General features: G+C 45.8%; 1 protein-coding gene across 1 annotated transcript in view; it reads right to left on the reverse strand.

The window, feature by feature from the left end:
* Window positions 1-2,230: 2,230 nt before the first annotated feature.
* LOC115482412 (pleckstrin homology domain-containing family G member 5-like) overlaps window positions 2,231-24,005 on the reverse strand; it is a 335,969-nt gene continuing 314,194 nt past the window's right edge. Inside the window, exon 9 of the mRNA XM_030222158.1 lies at window positions 2,231-2,329. Within this exon, the coding sequence (XP_030078018.1) occupies window positions 2,231-2,329 (99 nt within the window). The remainder of the gene's footprint in view (window positions 2,330-24,005) is intronic.

Consider the following 24,005-nt stretch of genomic DNA (forward strand, 5'->3'; position numbering starts at 1 on the left):
TAAGTCTATAGGGTCTGACATGAAGGTCGGAGCTTCTCCGTGAATGATTTTGTGGACTAGGGTGCCTGAGCTCTTACCCTCACCTGTTTAGAAGGCGATAAAGGCTCACGCACTACTCGTGCGGTAATCAGGCAGCACGCGGCAATATGGCCATGATGCTGATTACTGCCGGGAACACCCCCAGGGTGGAAACAGAAAATTATTTTCTACTGCATGTCAACTTCGGAACTGCCGCCGGGTGCCCACGCTACCCTGGCGGTAGGGTTCATTTGGCGCACGCTACCCACGCATTAGCTTTACCACGGCTTAGTAAAAGGACCCTATGAAAAGCAAGACTACAGGTCCCTGCATGCACTGGGGTAAACCCAGGACTGGATTAACCCTGTTGGCTGAATCTGGATCCAGTTGGTAACCCTCCCATGCCCCACCCATAGATACACCCCTTGTTGATATGCACTAATGCACAGTAGCGCATAGTACGCATACATGAATACCTGTTAATTAAGTCTGTATTTACATGCGTACAGCACCCATAACCACACACATACAGATCCTGCCCTTAAAGTGATCTTGGCCGGGCCTAGATTTCTGCCTCCAATCTTTTGTAACTCTGTCTAGATGTAGACTGACTCACAACTGCAGCATCTATCAATACATCATAAGTACATAAATATTGCCACACTGGGACATACCAAAGGTCCATCAAGCCCAGCATCCTGTTTTCAGCAGTGGCCAATCCAGGTCACAAGTACCTGGCAGAAACCCAAACAATAGCAACATTCCATGTAGAACCCCAAAGAGTAGCAAGATTCTAGAATTCTAAAGAACAACAAGATCCCATGCAGAATTTCAAAGTGTAGAAACATTCCATGTAGAACCCCAGAGAGTAGCAAGATTCCATTCAGAATCCCAAGTATATAAGTGCTGCCATACTGGGACAGACCGAAGGTCCATCAAGCCCAGCATCCTGTTTCCAACAGTGGCCAATCCAGGTCACAAATGCCTGGCAAGATCCCGAAAAAGTTTAATACATTTTATGCTGCCTACCCCAGAAATAATCAAAAAATATAGCAAAAAATGGCAACCATCCACCACTTATAATTTGAACCATACACAACAAACTGTCAGTGGAGCAGCTCACACTTATTTATGCTTTAATGAGGGGATGTCTCATACTGTCACACAGGCACTTCTTTTTTGTGCTTCCTTAAAGCCTCAGCTTTAGTGACTCAGTTATAATCATCGACTACCCCCAACCACCGATAGTATCCCAGAAATAAGCAGTGGATTTTCCCCCCGAGTCATTTCAATAATGGTCTATGGACTTTTTCTTTAGAAAGCCATCCAAACCTTTTTTAAACCCCACTAAGCTAACCGCCTTTACCACATTCTCTGGCAACGAATTCCAAAGTTTAGTTACATGTTGAGTGAAGAAAGATTTTCTCAGATTTGTTTTAAATTTACTACTTTGTAGCTTCATTGAATGCCCCCCCAGTCCTAGTATTTTTGGAAAGAGCAAACAAACGATTCACGTCTACCCGTTCCATTCCACTCATTATTTTATATATCTGCATCATATCTCCCCTCAGCTGTCTTTTCTCCAAGCTGAAGAGCCCTAGCCACTTCAGCCTTTCCTCATAGGGAAGTTGTCCCATCCCCATCAAATAATTAAAATCTGAAAATACTGTGTTCATATAGATTTGAGCCAACATTTGGATTAAAAATAATTCAGACCAGGTCCAAGTGACTTCTGAATATCCAAGTACCGTAATACCTCGGTTTTCGTTGACTTCGGTTATCGTCAGTTTTTGTCGTTTTTTTCGCGAAAAATTTGTCTCGGATTTCGTCGGCGTGCCCATGTGACCTCGCTGCTAATTTTGTGAAAACAAAGAGCGCCCCACGCGTTCTCCTGCTCAGTGTGGCGTTGTTTTTGCCCAGGATGTGTGCTTGAGAGAGATTTTGAAGGGTTTGAGACTTCCCCTGATACCCTACACATTGCCTCGGTTTTTGTCAGTTTTCGGATTTTGCCGATTGTTTTCGGACGGATTATCGACGAAAACCGAGGTATCACTGTGTACTGGATTCCTTCATTCACAGACCCAAACTGAACGGGAAGATTCACCCAACCTTCTTATATAGATAACCTACCCTTCCAAATGGTCCAGTAGTACCAGCTCCAAACAAGCCACTGAAGCGGCTGGCAGCTCTGTTCTTCCAAGTGTCAATACCGTTATGGGAAGGGAGCAGCTAAACCCCTGCAATGATCTTGGACAGGGATACTTGATTCGCCAAAGAATTCATTCATGTTCTTCCTTCTCCTTCCAGGGGCCTGGAATAAAAAAAACAAAAAAATCAGACAATGGGAAGATGCTACCAAAACAGAATAAAAAGTGAAAGAGAATATCTATAGCTAAACGCTATGGCCTGAGTTCAAGAGCTGCACGGCAGTTGCAGACACTGGTGAATAAGAATAGGAACGTTTGTTACATAAGCATTTAAATAAAACTCGCACTATGGAATCCAAGGTAACCAAAAATAAAGCTTAGCACATTTACCCCAATCAAATTCATGTATTAGCATAGGAGCCAACTTTTCAAAATGATTGGGGGTGCTGAATTTTTTTTTTTTACAGGTGGTGCATTCCTCCCTCCCCTTCCTCCTCATCCCCCTCCCTCCCCCCTCACCCCCTTCCTCCCCCTTCATCCCCCTCCCCCCTCCACCTCCCTCCAAGTTCCAGGCCCCCTCCCTCCAAGTTTCAGTCCCTTCGTGTTCCAGGTCCCCCTCCCTCTCTCCTTTTCCCTCCCCCCTCCCTCCCTCCGAGTTCCAGGGTCGTTGTCCCTCCCTTCCTTCGAGTTCCAGGCCCCCTCCCTCCGAATTTTAAACGTCATCTATCTTACCTCGTCGGGGTTACGGCGGCAACAGTGGTAAAAAGCGTGCAGGCTCGGCGCTTACTTCAGTTTTCCCTTCTCTCTCTGGTCCCCAGAGCTGAGAGAGAGAGAAGGGAAAACTGAACTAAGCGCTGAGCCTGCACACTTTTTACCACTGCTGCCGCCGTAACCCCGACGAGGTAAGATAGATGACTTTTAAAATTCGGAGGGAGGGGGCCTGGACCTTGAAGGGAGGTTGGAGGGAGGGAACGAACTTCCGGTGGGTGAAATATTGGGGGTGCTCAAGCACCCACAGCACCCACGGAGTCGGCGCCTATGTGTATTAGTGCAAAGCATAAATCAGAGCCTAAATTGTAAGAATAGTTTTAGAAACACTGAACACAATCAGAACACTATTTAGGCTCAATAACAAATGTATTTTTAAGTGCTGGCTGTGGCCTTTAAAAAAATCGCGTGTATTCAGTGTCGTTATCTGCACAGGTAGCAGCACTGCATACGAATACCACTGGATTCTATTTATGGTGCTCAAAACTGTGTGCGCAAATTTGGGCATGTCCCAATTTGCATGCACAATTTAATCGAGTAACGAGCCAATCAGCACCAATAATTGGGCACTAACAAATTACTGGCGTTAATTGGCAACGATTTAGATTTACGCGCACATCGTAAGCGCTATTCTGTAAAGACGCGTGTGTAAATCTTTTAGCTTGCAACTGAAAAAGGGTGTGACCATGGGAGGGGTGTGGGCGGATCAGGGGCATCCACTAAGATGCCTGAAGTATATAGGATCGGCACCATGTATAGAATAGCGCTCAACACGCAGTTGTTTTTTTTGGCGCCCAAATTTGGGTGCCATTTACTGAATCTAGTCCAGGGGCGTCCAACCTTGGCCCTCACCAGGTTGGGTTTTTAGGATTTCCCCAATGACTGTGCATACAAAGGAGGCAGTACACGCAAACAGATCTCATGCATAGTCATTGGGGAAATCCTGCAGCCCTCAAGGTCCAAGGTTGGACAACCCTCCATAATGGCAATATTCAGTCACTATGGGCCCGATTGTATATATGGCGCCTAAAATTAACACCCAGTAGGCAATTATGCCTAAGCATATTTTAAATACCGCGTATAAATCTACGCGTGGTATTTAGAATGTACTTAGGTGTAGTTTATGCGAGTAAATTTATGCGTGGCCATTTACACCAACGAAAAGCTGGTGTAAATCCTTTCGCATAGATTTATGCACACTAGCCCATCCTATGTAATAATTCTCACCACCAACGTTCTAATGTGGGACTGCCTGTGTCCGTGGCTCCTGGAGTTGCTGAGCTAGGCTCTGTAGCCAGGATGAGTCAGTAACAGATGATTCCCAGGCAGGGGAGGAGTACTCCTCCTCCCCTAGCTGGGAATCAGCTGTCAGTGCACCGCTCAGGTGCTATATATAGAATCCAGCCCTTAAGTGCTAATTTTCTTGCATTTATGTGTGCAAAGGACACGTAACCACAGCCACTACAGCCAAATAGTCGACGGTGGCGATAAACATTTTCCTGACCACCATCGGCATTATGCCTAGAAATTCAATGCTGGGCCATGTCCAGGCTCTGGGCACTGAATATCTGTGTTTGTGGAGCCAGATACACCATAGCCTGCTAAGGGGCCCTTTTACTAAGGTCCGTACGCACCTACGTGTGTCCAACGCACGTCAAATTGGCGCTACCGCATACCCCGGGTGGTAATTCCAATTTTTGGCGTGTGCCCAAAACACATGGTAGAAATATTTCTACTGCGCGGTGCTTACCGGGGGGGGGGGGGGGGGGGGGGTAAATCAGCAGCTTACACGCGTTGAACCCTTACCGCTAAGTCAACGGGTGGCGGTAAGGTCTAAGGCCGAAAATGGACACGTGCTGGTTTTAGTTTTGCCGCACGACTGTTTTCCGGCACACAAAAAAAAAATGCCTTTTTTCCAGGCACGATGAGGAAATTGGCCAGCGCACATCCAAAACATGCGTCTAAACCAGCGAAGGGCACTTTTAGGTGCACCTTAGTAAAAGGGCCACTAATTGCAATATTCAGCACTTATTTATTTGCATGTATTTATTTATCAGGATTTATTACCTGCTTTTATGGAGAGATTCACCCAAGGCGGTATACAGCTGGTACAGTTTAACATAAAACTTACAATTTTGTTAACAGCATAACAATAGTAAAATGGCCAAGTATAAATATAGTACATAAGTAATGCCACACTGGGAAAAGACCAAGGGCCCATCGAGCCCAGCATCCTGTCCACGACAGCGGCCAATTCAGGCCAAGGGCACCTGGCAAGCTTCCCAAACGTACAAACATTCTATACAATCAAGCCATTGTGACATCACTAATGAGGTTGGCTCTTATTGGTGGAATGAGCCACTATGACATCACAATAGGTTAAATCACTGCTCTATGTAATAAAAGTGAGCCAAGTAGAGGACATAAGTACATAAGTAATGCCACACTGGGAAAAGACCAAGGGTCCATCGAGCCCAGCATCCTGTCCACGACAGCGGCCAATTCAGGCCAAGGGCACCTGGCGAGCTTCCCAAACGTACAAACATTCTATACAATCAAGCCATTGTGACATCACTAATGAGGTTGGCTCTTATTGGTGGAATGAGCCACTATGACATCACAATAGGTTAAATCACTGCTCTATGTAATAAAAGTGAGCCAAGTAGAGGACATAAGTAATGCCACACTGGGAAAAGACCAAGGGTCCATCGAGCCCAGCATCCTGTCCACGACAGCGGCCAATCCAGGCCAAGGGCACCTGGCGAGCTTCCCAAACGTACAAACATTCTATACAATCAAGCCATTGTGACATCACTAATGAGGTTGGCTCTTATTGGTGGAATGAGCCACTATGACATCACAATAGGTTAAATCACTGCTCTATGTAATAAAAGTGAGCCAAGTAGAGGACATAAGTAATGCCACACTGGGAAAAGACCAAGGGCCCATCGAGCCCAGCATCCTGTCCACGACAGTGGCCAATCCAGGCCAAGGGCACATGGCGAGCTTCCCAAACGTACAAACATTCTATACAATCAAGCCATTGTGACATCACTAATGAGGTTGGCTCTTATTGGTGGAATGAGCCACTATGACATCACAATAGGTTAAATCACTGCTCTATGTAATAAAGTGAGCCAAGTAGAGGACATAAGTAATGCCACACTGGGAAAAGACCAAGGGCCCATCGAGCCCAGCATCCTGTTCACGACAGTGGCCAATCCAGGCCAAGGGCACCTGGCGAGCTTCCCAAACGTACAAACATTCTATACAATCAAGCCATTGTGACATCACTAATGAGGTTGGCTCTTATTGGTGGAATGAGCCACTATGACATCACAATAGGTTAAATCACTGCTCTATGTAATAAAAGTGAGCCAAGTAGAGGACATAAGTAATGCCACACTGGGAAAAGACCAAGGGCCCATCGAGCCCAGCATCCTGTCCACGACAGTGGCCAATCCAGGCCAAGGGCACCTGGCGAGCTTCCCAAACGTACAAACATTCTATACATGTTATTCCTGGAATTGTGGATTTTTCCCAAGTCTATTTAGTAGCGGTTTATGGACTTGTCTAACCCCTTTTAAACTCTGCCAAGCTAACCGCCTTCACCACATTCTCCGGCAACGAATTCCAGAGTTTAATTATGCGTTGGGTGAAGAAAAATTTTCTCCGATTTGTTTTAAATTTACTACACTGTAGTTTCATCGCATGCCCCCTCGTCCTAGTATTTTTGGAAAGCGTGAACAGACGCTTCACATCCACCTGTTCCACTCCACTCATTATTTTATATACCTCTATCATGTCTCCCCTCAGCCGTCTCTTCTCCAAGCTGAAAAGCCCTAGCCTCCTTAGTCTTTCTTCATAGGGAAGTCGTCCCATCCCCGCTATCATTTTAGTCACCCTTCGCTGCACCTTTTCCAATTCTGCTATATCTTTCTGCAGGATCTAATTTAGTATTCCCAATTATTATACAATAAGTGAGGTAGATCAGCTATGGAACACTGTATAACAACAAGACTGACTTTTATGTGGCCTATTTATGCAGCTACCTCGGCTGGTTAAGTGCTCAAAATAGCTGTTTTGAGTTTGGCACAACTGGTCGTTTTCACTGGCACACCATGTCATAACGAGCAGACACACTCAGTCCTGCTTTTACCCTGCTGCATGTCTGGTTTGTAGTTCTGGTTGTCCCGTTGAGTTTCTCAAGAAAATCAAAACTACAAAAATCAATGCAATAGGGTACAAAACCAGGACTGGATTAGTCCGTTTCTTATGACATGGAGTCAGCTAGGAATCATTCCAGGTTGCCACCTATCATCTGTATCTTGTCATAATTCCTGTAGAATCCAGCTGCTGATCTTAAAATTGTCACCTGAACGGATATCACCCCGTAAACATGAGCTCCATGCCTTCCGCACTGGATGGTATCTCCAGCGGTTCTTTTGTCTTATCTGTTCTGCATTTGTGTGCCTGAGAATCCTTTTACTGGAGCAGAATCTCCAGTGAATCAAACTCTCCATCCAAAAGCTCAATTTTTCTCTGGGCAAACCAAAGCCCTCAAAAAACAGGGTGGGGGGTGGGGGAGGGACAGAACGTTGCTATTCTATCCAGCAATGCTAATGACAAGAAGAATTTCACATCTCACACCGAAATGAACCTACAAGGTAACCACTCGGCTGCATTCGGCATACAACCCATTACAGAAGTCTAAATACCTACTCACCTATGATGCAGAACCATATTTAGCAACTTGAAAAGCGTGCTGATTTGCTTCTTGCCTCTATTAGATTGATGATCAGAGTAAAACTACATCCCTTTACTTATCAGCATCCAGTGGAGGCGACAGCTTAGACACAAAAGACAGCTCGCTGTCTTCCTGCAGTTGGCAGCTTTCCAAACTAGCAGCACACATCTTTGTTGAGGGTACTGGAGGAGGGTGGGAGAAGGGGGCGGGGATGGTGGAAGGGGGTTGTGTCAACACTCGGTAGAAGTCTGTAGTCATTAAAGCTGATTACATTGCTGAGTGCAGTGTTTGTGATGTCATGGTAATGACAAATTCCTCACTTTGATTTCACCTTCTGCCTTGCGTGAGGCCCTACTGTCACTGGCAGAAAGTGGGAAAAGAATACAGAAGCAGCACACTGGAGGAAGAAAGGGTAGTCCCATGGAAAAAAAAAAAAAAAAAAGAAAAATGAGGTGTTTCCAAGACTCAGCACTTTACAGCAACCAGTGTCTGCTATGTTCACAAAAGATGCCCAGCCTATGTCAATAAAGCTTTTTTTAGTTTCAACAAGAATTCTGTGTTCTACAAATCACTTCCTAACCTCCCAGTTTTGAAACATTCGTATATTTGACCCGTCTAAGCAATGTCAATATCATAAAAAATTCAACTGGCATTACAATAGAACATGTGAAAGGAACAATACTACTTGTGGTCCCCAGAATATTTTTAGATCCCATTTCTTTAGTTCGGTTTAGTGCTAGATTGTAAGCTCTTTGAGCAGGGACTGTCTCTCTATGTCAAATGTTCAGCGCTGTGTGCGTCTGGTAGTGCTATATAAATGCTATTAGTAGTAGTAGTAGATTTCCACTCCGCTTCTGTTCACAGTTATTTGATTTCTTCTGTATTTTACAGTTCTTCGGTATCTCTTAGAAACATAGAAACATGACGGCAGATAAGGACCATATGACTCATCCAGTCTGCCCATCCTCTGTAACCCTTTTCCTAAGTGATTCCACATGCTTATCCCATGCCTTTTTACATTCTGGAACAGTCCTCGACTCCACCACCTCCACCGGGAGGCCATTCCACGCTTCCACCACCCTTTCTGTGAAATAATACTTCCTTAGATTACTCCTAAACCTATTCCCTCTTAACTTCATCATATGCTCCCTCATTCCAGAGCTCTCCTTCATTTGAAAAAGGCTCTCTTCCTGTACATAAATGCCCTTGAAATATTTAAACGTCTCTATCATGTCTCCCTCCTCTCTTCCAGCGTATACATGTTGAGGTTCATAAGCCTGTCCCTATAATTTTTGCATTCAAGACCGTTTACTAATTTCGTAGCCGCCCTCTGGACCGACTCCATCCTGTTTATATCTTTCTGTAGGTGCGGTCTCCAGAACTGTACGCAGTACTCCAAATGGGGCCTCACTAGAGATTTATACAACAGCACTATCACCTCCTTTTTCCTGCTGGTCATGCCTCTCTTTATGCAACCCAAGCATCCTTCTGGCTTTGACCGTCGCTTTTTCTACTTCCTACGGCATGCTCCCTTGTCTGTTAATATTGCCTCCATACAGAGAACATCTCAGTTTCTTTGGGGCACTACAGTTTGAAGGAAACAATGTGGGTAAACCTAGGGTTCTTCTGTCTGGCATCTCAGTTAACCTACATCTTAAGCAGGGGGAGCCTTCAACAATATCAGCTTGACAGTGAAGTAAAAGTGAGTGACCCCAAAGTTATTTTCCGAGTCATTTTCCGACCCCTATCATCAATATAAGTTGAAGCCTTTAGCATCTAATCCCAGTTGGCACTGGGTATCTGGTACCATGAGACCTAAATACAAGCTAAATACAAGTTCCTGGGCTACTAAGGCTTTAATAAAGCCATCTTTTGGGCTAGGACAGGATTAAACCAGGCTTTCTTTTGGGCCGATGCTCAGAACCTAACGCCGGGTGCTGGGCTAGCGCTGACATTAATTTGTGAAGAATGTTCACAGGGCTCTAGCACAGGAAACAATATGAGCGCCAAAGATTAGCGTGACTAGTAATTAAATATAGTCGAGCGGATGTTAATGAGGTCATTTCCTTTCTCTCCTCAATGATCAGAGAACAGCGCACAAAACAAAGTTGCCCTTACCACTGGAAATCTAACACCATCTTGGAGCTGGCGTTGGGGTGTTTGAAGAAAGGATTTCCCATGATTTTCTCCTTAAAATCTGCAGGTTTTGATTTAATTTAGAAGCGGAAGACCATGCAAAGCCTCTAAGTCAGTGATGGCGAACCTTTCAGAGACCAAACAGCAACCCCAAATCTAATTATTTATCGCAAAGTGCCAAGAGGGCAATTTAACCTCCCCTCCAAACTTTAAAAGTCATCTATCTTACCTCATCGGGGTTAGGGCGGCAGCAGCGGTAAAAAGCATGCAGGCTCGGCTCCCTGCTTACTTCAGTTTTTAGTTTTCCCTTCTCTCTCTCTCTCAGCTCTGGTCCCGCCCTCATTTCCTGTTTCCGCAAGGGCGGGACCAGAGCTGAGAAAGAGAGAGAGAGAAGGGAAAACTGAACTAAGCGAGCCGAGCCTGCATGCTGCCGCCCTAACCCCGTTGAGGTAAAATAGATGACTTTTAAAATTCGGAGGGAGGGGGCCTGGAACTCGAAGGGAGGAGGGAACAAACTTCCGGTGCGTGAACGAACTTCCGGTGGGTCTCTCCTCCGCTCCGACACAACTTTGAACTGCTAGCGCGATCGCGCCAGCAGTTCATAGCGGCAGTACGACTCTGGCTGAGGCGACGGAGTGCGTGCCAACAGAGAGGGCTTTGCGTGCCCTCTCTGGGACGCGTGCCATAGGTTCGCCATCACTGCTCTAAGCACTGGGAGTAAGAAGCACATCTGTGTGAGTCTGAGCAAAGCTCAAAATGAAAGCTGGCGCCTGTTTTTGGCACTTAAATATAAGCCTTCCAGTGGAAAAAAAAACTGGAAGGCTTATATTTAAAGGTACAGAGGAATGGTGCCAATGCACGCTTCACTTCTGGGTTTGCCTGGGCTTACTGCGAAACTCTTGTGCTCATGTGCCAAGCACATTCTTCCACCTTACTTTCAGTCTCACAGCACAGATAGGCCCCTTTTACAAAGCGGCGGTAAGCCTGTGCTAAAAAGGAAGTACCCGCCCGGCTACCGCATCAGCCCGGCGGTAGTTCCCACCCCCAGCACATGTCATATCCGTGCCCTGCCCAGTTACTGCCAGGTTAGCATGGGAGCCCTTACCCACCACTTCAATGGGTGACGGCAAAGGCTCCCTGAAAAAAGAAAGACCTACCCTTTACCCGCTGCGGGTAAAAGGGGGCCTTGGCGCGGGTCAAAATACACGCTGACAGCCAGCACAGGCCCCCTTTTGCTGCAGCTTGGTAAAAGGGGCTCATAATATTTGCATGCAATTAGTGTTGAGCATTCGGGAGCTATTTTTCTATGCTGTTCCTGAATTATTCCCAGGCGCTGTTCACTATAACGCCAGAGTTCTGAACATTGGTTTATTACAGCTGCAACTGTGGTCAATGGGCCTTCATTAAAGGGACAGGCAGCAGTTTCTTTCACAGGTAAACATAAGTATTGCCATACTGGGAAAGACCAAAGGTCCATCGAGTCCAGCATCCTGTTTCCAACAGTGGCCAATCCAGATCACAAATACCTGGCAAGATCCCCAAAAGTACATAACATTTTATACTGCTTATCCCAGAAATAGTGGATTTTCCCCAAGTCCATTAAATAACGGTCTATGGACGTTTCCTTTAGGAAGCCGTCCAAACCTTTTTTAAACTCCGCTAAGCTAACCGCCTTTACCACATTCTCTGGCAAGGAATTCCAGAGTTTAACTACACGTTGAGTAAAGAAAAATTTTCTCCGATTCGTTTTAAATTTACTACATTGTAGCTTCATCGCATGCCCCCTAGTCCTAGTATTTTTGGAAAGCATGAACAGACGCTTCACATCTACCCGTTCAACTCCACTCATTATTTTATAGACCTGTATCATATCTCCCTTCAGCCGCCTTTTCTCCAAGCTGAAGAGCCCTAGCTGCTTTAGCCTTTCCTCATAGGGAAGGCGTCCCATCCCCTTTATCATTTTTGTCGCCCTTCTCTGCACCTTTTCTAATTCCACTATATCTTTTTTGAGATACGGCAACCAGAATTGAATGCAATATTCGAGGTGCGGTCGCACCATGGAGCGATACAAAGGCATTATAACATCCTCATTTTTGTTTTCCATTCCTTTCCTAATAATACCTGAAGTCATGATGTCAACACCTCTGCTTTAAATGAAACAAGCAAACTTCTGAGAAACGTGTATTTACTGGATAGAATTACCTTGTTACCGGACATAAAAACAGTAAAACCAAGACCTTACAGGGCTAGATTTAAAATTATGTTTGATTTTCACGGTCCTCAGATAATATGGGCCAGAGTACTTAATGAATAAGTTAGTCCTTTACACACCTTTGAGCAGGGCAGACATTCAGGGGCCCAGGGCAGAAACTGGGGAGGGGGCTCAAAAGCTGGTCTTCAGCCTATGCCCTCTTCAGCTTGAGGCAGATTTGGGGGCCCCCTCTAGCATGGGGGCCCAGGGCAATTACCCTGTTTGCCTCCCCCTAACGCCAGCCCTGCCTTTGAAACCTCTGGTCCTCTCAAGTCCATGAGCCATTATTAGGATGGACTTTGGGAAAATCTACCGCTTATTCCTAGGACTTTGGGAAAATCTACTGCTCATTCCTAGGATCTCGCCAGGTACTTGTGACCTGGATTGGCCACTGTTGGAAACAGGATACTGGGCTTGATGGTAGCATCATATCTATGTTAGTTGAATGCAGGGGCGTATCTGAAGTTCAGTGGTAGGGGGGGCCAGAGCCAGAGTGAGGGGGCACATTATAGCCCCTCCCCCCCACCGCCAAACTTCAGATACTGGTTCGGAGCCTACCTTTTCTTTTTGTAGCTTGGCTTTTCACCGAAGTAGTCTAAACTTTGTGCAACGCGAAAGCAAAAAAAAAAAAAAAAAAAAATTTTCAGCTTTCTTTCTTTCTCCGCTCCACCCCCTCCCGTCCTTCTGCGTTGAAATGCAAACGTTGCAGTCGGATTTCCTAGTTCTTCTTCGTCCTCCGTGTCCGACCATGCTGTTCAAAGGAGCTGCTGAATCCAGTTCGGAGTCTGACGTCGCTGCACGTTGTACGTGCAGGATGTCCTGCATGTACAACGTGCAGCGACGTCAGACTCTGAAACCGGATTCAGCAGCTCCTTTGAACAGCCCGGACACGGAGGGTGAAGAAGAACTCAAAAGACCTCGGCTTTTTAAAAGCAGCAGTAGGAGGAGGAAGCGGACCTCGGCTGGCGGGGGTTGGGGTCCCCCACCAGCAAAGGTAGCCCAGGCGATGGCGGGGGAGGGTTGTTGGCGGTAGGGGGATCCAGGGCTAAATCTGCGGGGGCCCAGGCCCCCATGGCCCCACGCAGATACGCCCCTGGTTGAATGTTCTAATGCATGCTGATTAGATTATCATTAGTATTTTGCTAACACTGTATTATATCTCTGGTATTTGAATTTCAGTGCTGTTAAATGTGTATATTTTTGATACTGTTTCATGTTTGTCTTATTGTTTCAATCTGCTGTTTTCAAGTTTACCTCATTTATTGCATTTCTGTTTATTCTTGGTCATTTTACTATTGTTATACTGTTAAGAAAATTGTAAGTTTCATGTTAAACTGTACCTGCCATACACTGCCTATGAAGCCTCCAGCCGGAAGTGTGAAGCGCCAGAGATATCCGGTTTCCCCATGAGTGAAGGAAAACAGCACAGCACGAAATCTCACACAGTGAAGGACTCAGAGGGGGGAGGAGAGAGAGATGCCCTCACTCTCTCTGTAACAAAAACACAGAACAGCAGGAAACTTAACACTGAAGGACTGGACTCGGAGGGGGGAGGGGGGAGGGGGAGGGAGAGAGGGCAGGGACACACACACTCCCACATGCACACTCTGAAGAAAACCTTGCTAGCCCCCGTTTCATTTGCTTCAGAAACGGGGCTTTTTTACTAGTCTCTTCATAAAGACGGTTAATAAATCTCAATAAATAAATAAGCATTCAATCACAGTCTGTAAAAACAAACAGCAGGTAACAAACACCTTCCTATCCTCAATTTGTGGCAACTCAAGTGCATACAGATGGCCATAAGCGTAAGTTCTTGCAAAAAAATAATCAGCCTTAACTAGAGCCTTCAGGATAAGAAACTGATATTATGGTCTAGCACTTTTCTTCAGCTCTTTTTCAATCTTCTAACTCAATCAGAACCAGCCTCTATTTGAAACTGCTTTTCTACAATACATTCTCCTGGAACCTCTTCTTTGTCACGTATGCTTTGTCTTAACTACACTGTAAGCTCTGTGGAGCAGGGACTGTCTCTCATATGTGTCTGTATAGCACTGTGCACACCTGGTAGCACTTCAGAAATAAACAGAAGTAGTAGACTCCAAGAAAGTTAAGATCGTAAGAGCAACCATACTGGGTCAGACCAATGGTCCATCTAGCCCAGTATCTTGCTTCCAACAATGGCCAATCCAGGTCCACAAGTATTTGGCAGAAACCCAAATAGTAACATTCCACAATCCAAAAGTGTAACAAGATTCCAGAACGAAAAAAATGTTCTACTCGACGTGGAAACTCAAAAGAATAAAACCTTTTTTCCCAAGATATGTCTTCCGCACCCTAGTACAGTCACTAGTGATAAGTCACCTGGACTATTGCAACGCTCTGTACGTAGGATGCAAAGAACAGACCATTAAAAAAATCCAAACAGCCCAGAACACCGCAGCCCGTCTCATTTTTGGAAAAACCAAATACGAAAGCGCAAAGCCCCTAAGAGAGAAACTGCACTGGCTCCCGCTTAAGGAACGAATTGAGTTCAAGATCTGCACGACCGTACACAAAATCATTCACGCAGACGCCCCACTCTACATGCTAAACCTAATAGACTTACCACCCAGAAATGCCAGAAGATCAGCCCGCAAGTTCCTCCATTTGAACTTCCCCAGTTGTAAAGGAATTAAATACAAACAGGCATACGCTACTACCTTTGCGTACAAAAGCACACAGATATGGAACGCACTACCCATGGACTTAAAAACCACAAACAACTTAACCAGCTTTCGCAAATCTATGAAGACACATCTCTTCAACAAGGCCTACAAAAATAATCCTTAATGAAACAAATACTACTACTACTACTTAGCATTTCTATAGCGCTACAAGGGTTACGCAGCGCTGTATAAGTTAAAACATGGGGAAGGACAGTCCCTGCTCAAGAGAGCTTACAATCTAAAGGTAACAAGCTATGTAGTCAGTGTAGGTATCATGAATGGAGAAGGTGGTTAGGCGCCAAAAGCAAGGGAGAAGAGATGGGCCTTGAGTAAGGACTTGAAGATGGGCAGGACCTTACCTAACACCTTCCAACTTATTCCTCTTCTACCTCCAGCTTATCACCGACTGTATCTAATATTATGTAATGATTATATCATATTAACACCCTGTAAGCCACATTGAGCCTGCAAAAAGGTGGGGTACAAATGCAATAAATAATAATAATAATAACCCTAAGATTCCAGAATCCCAAATAGTAGCAAGATTCCGCAATCCTAAAGAATAACAAGATTCCAGAACCCAAAGAGTAGTAAGATTCCAGAATCCCAAATAGTAGTAAGGTTCCATGCTACTGATCCCAGGGCAAGCAGTGGCTTCCCCCATGTCTATCTCAATAGCAGACTATAGATTTTTCCTCCAGGAACTCGTCCAAACCTTTTTTTAAACCTAGATACACTAACTGCTGTTACCACATCCTCCCTGAACCTGCATTCACAGCTACCCAAAGTGTGGGTCCCTCATGCGTATTTTTATGACTGCCCCACCCACCAAAGGAAGCACAATCCTTGGACTAGGAGAAGCACAAGCCAGAATCTCCAGCATGCAAGTCATTTTACCACCCTTTCAAAAATATAAACGTTGGGCTCGATATTCAAAGGAATTTAAATGGATATTCCACACACAACTAGGCTAGGGGAGGAGCACAGGAGAGTCAGCTAATGCGTGGCAGTCAGTGACAACACTTTAAGCTGCTGATGCCAGCAACACAGGCATGCTGAATTCTGGTGGCTGTGCAGAATTCTACGCTCAAAAGTGCTGCTGGTGACTGCCGTATATTACTTGACTTAGGGCAGGCTCTGGATTACTTCAGTTGGCAGGGCTTGGAGGCAGTGGCGTACCAAGGGGGGGGGCCAGTGGGGGCGGTCCGCCCCGGGTGCACGCCACTGGGGGGTGCCGCGGTGCGCGCCTGCTCTGAGTTCGCTAAACTTCATCGCTCGTTCGCTGCAGCTCCCTCTGCCCCGGAACAAGTTACTTCCTGTTCTGGGGCAGAAGGAGCTGCAGCGAAGCGAAGCTTAGTGAACTCGGAGCAGGCGCGCGCCGTGGCACCCCCCCCAGCAGCGTGCACCCGGGGGGGGGGTCATTTCGCCAGAGGGGGGGAAGGTGTCATTTAGCGTGGGGGGGGGGGGCGCATCGGCGCTCCGCCCCGGGTGCCATCCAGGCCAGGAACGCCACTGCTTGGAGGATCCCCGCCAACTAAAGTATTTTTAATTTTAATTTGGTAGGGAGAGAGGGGGTTGGGGAGGGAAAGCAAGGTGTGTCTGCTAGATTAGCAGAGCTAAGTATAGATGCTGTGTCTGACTAGAGCATAAGGCATGAATGCTCTGCCTCATGCAAGGGTCTAGGCCAGGAGGCAGGAACCTAAGCCAAGATATGAATTAATTAGATTGTAAGCTCTGTCAAGCAGGGACTGTCTCTTCATGTTCAAGTGTACAGCGCTGCGTACGTCTAGTAGCAATACAGAAATGATAAGTAGTAGTAGGGAGGCAAAGGAAATGGAATGTCTCTGTTACTCCCCTCCCCCACATCTGGCTATTCCACTAGATAGAACAATTAGTACAGTGGTTCCCAAATCTGGTCCTGGAGGCACCCCAGCAAGTCAGGTTTTCAGGATATCCACAATGAATATTCATGAGAGAGATCTGCATGCAGAACAAATCTGTCTCAAGAATATTCATTGTGGATATCCTGAAAACCTAACTGGCTGAGGTGCCTAGCATTGAACATCCAGGTCAAATTCAGCCCACAGGGTCAGCTCCTTAGAAATCACTGACCACTACCAGCTGCAAATCAGGCTCCAAGTTTTCATCGGAGGCAACAGAAGTTTAAGCGGCTTGATTAAGGACACAGAGAGGATCAGGGCTCTAGCTTCCCTGGTTTGCAACCCGCTGCTCTAACCAGTGCACAACTCCTGCATGCCAAGGGCTTACTGGCACCCCACTTTTACCAGATTGGTTTTTTTTTTTTTTGTTTTTTTTTTTTAGCTAACATGAGATTTTGAGTCACTTAACATCACTTATAGAAAACACCCAGAAGCTGAGTGGGTGTTTCAGATTGCAAATCTCAGGTCATCATTTTTTTGGTCTTTCCTTCACTGCTAATGTTCCGCCTCAAACCTTTCAGTTTCCAAAATATCACAGCTTTAATCGAATCCCCCACCCACGCACAAAAACTAAACAAGTAGAAATAACAAAAGAAAATTACAATAAACCCCATGTCGTACTACTGACCTTGAAATCAGCAGTGCACAGACCATCCCAGCTTTTCCAAGCCACAAGCCTGCCAAATGACAGGTCCACTTTCACGGCCTTCCCCTTCATTCTGAATCTGCAGCTCAGACGACTATAATAAAACAGAAAAACCCCAGCGCTCCAAACTTTCCCAGAAAGTACAATTAACCCTGGCTTCATAACAGCATAAAAAAACGTGATGTCTTTCTTATCTGAGCTTTAAAAAATATATATATTCCAAGGGAACATTTTTGTTTCCATTCTAGTCCTGGCTGAACATCTGAGGTAATCCAATGGTCTTCTCAGCTCTGGTGGTACTGATGCTTCTTTTACAACCCTTGAAGTCCAGACATTATATAAGGTGTGCAAGGAAGGGGGAGGAGGAGGGGTTCAGTGCAGAAGCAAGAGAGCAGCAGCTAAGTAAACCTCATTTCCATTCTGCCTGGCTGCCACAATATGGCTAAACACTTTTCAGTTAGGCAGCAGTCTCCAAGGGAGATATCAAAGGGCTCTAATCTGATCCACCAGGCCTCGGAGCCTGTCGCAGTCTACCCAGACTTCCATGCAGTGAGGAAAGGATGTTAGCATCTGGCTTTGAAACAATCCATTTGCTTCCATGATAGCACCCCATATGGCTTGCTCCAGACATTAAGACAAGGCAATGAAAGCAAATTATTCCACTAACAGATAATTATGTTAATGAGCCTCTTGGGAATGAAGGGATCAATTTGGAGACAAAAGATTAAGGAATCAACCTTCATCAACAGAAGTGAAAGCTATACTTCAAAATTAAAGATCTGCACTTCATTTTGTACCACAATAAGTAGACAGAAATAAAGGTTAACGAATTTAAAACAAAAAGAAAATGTAAAGTGATGCTTTTCATTGGACTCAGTAAGAAATGTCTTGGAAAATATTAGTTGAAATTTTTTTCTTTGATATTTTTTGTCTTGATCAAAAAGAATCACTTATGTATGTATATTTTTTTTATTTATTAACATCTAGGCATTCAGCATGGGAACCACACTCCTTCATCCAGTGAATAAAAAAAACCAAACATATTTTCTAGTTTTATTAGCACCTAAATGCCCACCCCTGTATTTTTCCATTTTAAAACTGAAGCATCTATGAAAGCAAAACATAACATAATTTTTCTTACATTCAACTTTGCTTCATTTTGGGGCATATTCAGCTTTATTTATAAGACCTGGCAGGAAACAATTATAACAGAGGTATTTTTGATTTTTCAGCAGCTTTGTTGATAATAAAAAATTCAACAATTTTCTGGAGGAGTGGCCCAGTGGTTAGGGTGGTGGACTTTGGTCCTGGGGAACTGAGGAACTGAGTTCGATTCCCACTTCAGGCACAGGCAGCTCCTTGTGACTCTGGGCAAGTCACTTAACCCTCCATTGCCCCATGTAAGCCGCATTGAGCCTGCCATGAGTGGGAAAGCGCAGGGTACAAATGTAACAAAAATAAAATAGATACTATTGGAGATTCTAAATGGAATGTTGCTACTATTGGAGATTCTACATGGAATGTTGCTATTCCACTAGCAACACATGTAGAAGGCTGCACAGGCTTCTGTTTCTGTGAGTCTGACGTCCTGACGTTCCTGAGGAACTGAGTTTGATTCCCACTTCAGGCACAGGCAGCTCCTTGTGACTCTGGGCAAGTCACTTAACCCTCCATTGCCCCATGTAAGCTGCATTGAGCCTGCCATGAGTGGGAAAGTGCAGGGTACAAATGTAACAAAAATAAAAATAGATACTATTGGAGATTCTACATGGAATGTTGCTACTATTGGAGATTCTACATGGAATGTTGCTATTCCACTAGCAACATTCCATGTAGAAGGCTGCGCAGGCTTCTGTTTCTGTAAGTCTGACGTCCTGCACATACGTGCAGGACGTCAGACTCACAGAAGCAGAAGCCTGCGCGGCCACATTGGTGATCTGCAAGGGCCGACTTCTACATGGAATGTTGCTAGTGGAATAGCAACATTCCATGTAGAATCTCAAATAGTAGCAACAGTGGAGGAGTGGTCTAGTGGTTAGGGTGGTGGACTTTGGTCCTGGGGAACTGAGTTTGATTCCCGGCACAGGCAGCTCCTTGTGACTCTGGGCAAGTCACCTAACCTTCCACTTGCCCCAGGTACAAATAAGTACCTGTATACAATATGTAAGCCACATTGAGCCTGCCATGAGTGGGAAAGGGCGGGGTACTAATGTAACAAAAAAAAAACTTGCTGTAAGGAGTTATGGCCTAGTACAGTGTTTCCCAAGCCCGGTCCTGGAGTATCCACTTGCCAGTCAGGTTTTCAGGATATCCACAATGAATATGCATGAAAGAGATTTGCAGATAATAGAGGCAGTGTATGCAAATCAAGTTCATACATATTCATTGTGGATATCCTGAAAACCTGACTGGCAAGTGGATACTCCAGGACCGGGCTTGGGAAACGCTTGCCTAGGAGGCAGGTTTGTGAGGCTGAGGAGCTGATGCAGCCATGCTATGATGGCGACTCCTAGAGTGGAATCATAGTAACATAGTAGATGACGGCAGAAAAAGACCTGCACGGTCCATCCAGTCTGCCCAACAAGATAAACTCATATGTGCTACTTTTTGTGTATACCTTACCTTGATGATTTGTACCAGTCCTTTTCAGGGCACAAACCGTGTAAGTCTGCCCAGCACTATCCCCGCCTCCCAACCACCAGCCCCGCCTCCCACCACCGGCTCTGGCCTCAGACAGTGAGAGAACCTAATGCCTCTCCAAGGATCCTGTTTATTAAGGTGCGCTAGCATTTTTAGTGGGAAGGAGGAGGGTTACCTTATGGCTCCAGAAAAAGGAGGACAGATTAAGCCAGTCCGGGTTTTACTTCCATTGTTTTCAATGGAAGTAAAATCTGGACTGGTTCAATCTATCCTCTTTTTTTCTGGAGCCATAGGCTGAGGAAAAGCTGAAGGAGTCACAATAGCAGGGAAGTGAGAAGTGGAAGTATTGATCCTGGGAGAAAAGACCACGTGGAAGGGGTGTTCCAATTATGTTTTTTTTGCAGTATTCCTGGGGAAATTTTGTACTAAAACATTTTTATATTTCTGCCTCTTCAGTTAAGAGCTTATTTCTGTACTGCTTTTTTAAATTTATTATTTAAAGACAGTGAATTAGAATTTTTCAAAATATAAAGTAGCCTAATGGTTAGTGGTAGATACTTGGAATGCCCTCCCGCGGAGGTGGTGGAGATGAAAACGGTAACGAAATTAAAAAATGCATGGGATAAATATAAAGGTCATCAACAAGGGCGACACCTGCTGGCCAGATTTGTAGCACATGATACAGGGTTCCAAAAAGGAACACTAGTGCCTGGCTCTGATGGGCTAATGCTCAAAACCTAATGGTGGTGCTAGAGGTGATTAGCGCCGGACTAGCACCGGCATTAATGAGCACAGAATGCTCAGAGGGCTCTAGCACAGGAGACAATGTGTGTGCCAAAGATTAGCGCAAATTAGGGTTACCATATGTCTGAGCCCCCTCTTTCCTGCCCGGAGCGCTGCCCTGCATCAATCCTTCCTGTTGGTGATCCTCGGAGCTGATTAAAAATGGCCGCCGAGAGTTGAAGTGACCTCGCGAGACTTCAACTCTCGGCGGCCATTTTGAATCGGCGCCGAGGATCACCAACAGGAAGGATGCATGCAGGGCAGCGCTCCGGGCAGGAAAGAGGGGGCTCTTTCCTGCCCCGAGGAGGTCACTAGACCACCAGGGCAGTAGTAAGGTAAGGGGAGGGGGGTGACGGGGAGGGGGGTGACGGGGTATGTGACAGGGGGGATGGTAAAACATGATAGGCGAAGCGAGGGTGTGATAGGGGGTGGAGCAAGGGTGTGAAAGGGGGTAGGATGGCATGTGAAAGGGGGCGGGGCTGTTCTGTGGTGGGGCGGGGCATGTATCCTCCTTTTTGGGGGACAAAAAATGGTAACCCTAGCGCAAACAGCAAGCAAATGTAGTCAAATGGCCGATAATAAGGTCAATTCATGTTCCCTCCCAATGCTAAGAGAACAGCGCACAAACAAAGCCACCTTTACCGCTGAAAACCTAACGCCAACTCTGAGCAAGTGTTGGGGTGTTTGAACAGAGGATTTCGCACAATTTTTTCTTTAAAAGCTGCTGATTTTTATTTCATTTGAAAGCAGAAGGAAGCCTGTGCAAGCCTTCAAGCACTGGTAGTGAAAGTGAAAGCATGCATTGGCACCCCCTGTTTTCTGCGCTTAAATATAAGCTTTTCAGGTGAAAAAAAAAAATCAAAAAGCACTGAAAGGACAAAGCTGTTGCATGCTTTGCTTTTGACTTTGCCTGGTGCATGCGTACAACAGCTGTGCTTATCGCAAAACTCTTGTGAACATGCGCCAGGTGTGTTCCTCCCCTTGCTTCCAGTCAAACAACGCACATATCATTTGCATCTTTTTACAGTTCAGCAACGGGGACCTATTTTTCAGCGCTGCTCCCACAGGACTGATCGGGCGTTGTTCCAGAAAGTGCCAAGTTCTGAACATCGGCCCACGAGTGCAGGACTACATAAGTATTGCCATACTGGGAAAGACCAATGGTCCATCAAGCCCAGCATCCTGTCTCCAAAAGTGGCCAATCCAGGTCACAAATGCCTGGCACGATCCCCAAAAAAGTACAAAACATTTTCTACTGCTTACCCCATAAGTAAGCAGTATAAAATGTTATGCTGCAATAACCAGACTACCGTGTTTCCCCGAAAATAAGACACTGTCTTATATTAATTTTTGCCCCCAAAAATGCGCTAGGTCTTATTTTCAGGGGTGTCTTATTTTTCAGGGAAACATCGGGGTTGGCCCGCCCACCCTCCCGGAACTAACCTTAAACGCCTCCTTTCACCTTTGCAGCAAGCAGCAGCAGGGCAGGCCACTCCTTCCTTCCGTGTCCCGCCCTTGCCTGACGTAACGTCCGCGAGGGCAGGGCACGGAAGGAAGGATAGGTCTGCCCTGCTGCTGCTTGCTGCGAAGGAGAAAGGAGGCGTTTAAGGTTAGTTCCGGGAGCGACGGAGGGTGGGTGGAGGGGGGGCCCGGCGACCTCGGGTGGGGGGGCGGCCCGGGGGCGGCCTTGTCCGGCTCTCGGCGGCCCTGCTTTCAAACTAAAATTTGCTAGGTCTTACTTTCGGGGGAGGCCTTATATCTACCAATTCAGGAAAACCTCTACTAGGTCTTATTTTCAGGGGATGTCTTACTTTCGGGGAAACAGGGTAGAAACAGTAGGAAGGTCTATTTAAATCCGAGCACTAGTTCTGATCCAGCTGTAAGAGAAAGGAAGGGCTACCAGGTCCAGAAAATACCCTGAAACATATTTTCAGCAGAGTTCATAAGCACCACACTGAAGTGACAGACACAGCAGTCCTTGATACAATTATTTTAATGTCATTTGCAGACTGCAGTCCACTTGGGTTATTTCCATAAGCACTCTCTTGTCTCCCTAACCAATTAGGAGAAGAATAGTTGTTAAACCTCTGGAGAGAGGACCCTAATCCCTTCAGTTTTATCTAACTACTGTGGAACATTAGCAAAGAAGATCCCCCCTCCCCCTTCTGATGGGACCAAACTGGCACTTAACTGTTCTCATTATCCTGCTTCTGGAGAACAGGGAAAAAAAGGGTCTCTCAGCAAGAAACTGATTAGACAGATTATCCCTTACACTGGAATAAATTGAGTTTGTATGCAATGCCCATGCATGAACCAAATTGTTGCAATTTTGCTGGTGCACGCTGGTGTCCAAAACGATAAAGGAAATGGAACTCCTCTGATATGAGGAAAGGCTAAAGAGGTTAGGGCTCTTCAGTTTGGAAAAAAAGACAGCTGAGGGGAGATATGATTGGGGGGTCTATAAAATCCTAAGTGGTGTAGAGCGAGTAGAAGTGAATCAATTTTTTTACTCTTGAAAGTACAAAGACCAGGGGACACTCAATAAAGTTACATGGAAATATAAAAAAAAAAAGGAAATAGTTTTTCACTCAACGAATAGTTAAGCACTGGAACTCTTTGCCAGAGGATGTGGTAACAATGGTTAGCATATCTGGGTTTAAAAAAGGTTTAGACAAGTTTTTGGAGGAAAAGTCCATAGTCTGCTATTGCGACAGACATAGGGAAGCCACTGCTTCCCCTGGGACTGGTAGCATGGAATGTTGCTACTACTTGGGTTTCTGCCAGGTACCTGTGACCAGGGTTGCCAGATTGAAAAAAATTTCCCCGCCCCAAACCAGCCCAAAACCGCACAAAGGCAAACCCCGCCCCTGACGTCACTAACCCTGCCTCCAATGTCATCAAACCCGCCTCCGTCATCAACCCCGCCTCTGACCCCCTTCTCTGATGTCATTAATCTCCGCCCCCAACCCCTACCTCCGTTGTCATTAACCCCGCCTCTGCCGTCATTAACCCTGCCTCCGCGGGGCTTCTATTGGACCAAATTGGACCAATAGAAGCCCCGCCGAAAAAGCGCCCAAACCCGCACAGCTGCCATAAAAAAGCCGCCCAATTTCCTGCAGCCGTTCCACAGCCGTCAAAAATTGGCACAATCGGTCGCGGACAGCCACCCAATTGTGTGGGAAACCCGCAGCCCTGGCAACACTATGACCTGGATTGGCCACTGT

This window comes from Microcaecilia unicolor, chromosome 13, assembly GCF_901765095.1.
Source record: "Microcaecilia unicolor chromosome 13, aMicUni1.1, whole genome shotgun sequence".
NCBI classification, from domain to species: domain Eukaryota; kingdom Metazoa; phylum Chordata; class Amphibia; order Gymnophiona; family Siphonopidae; genus Microcaecilia; species Microcaecilia unicolor.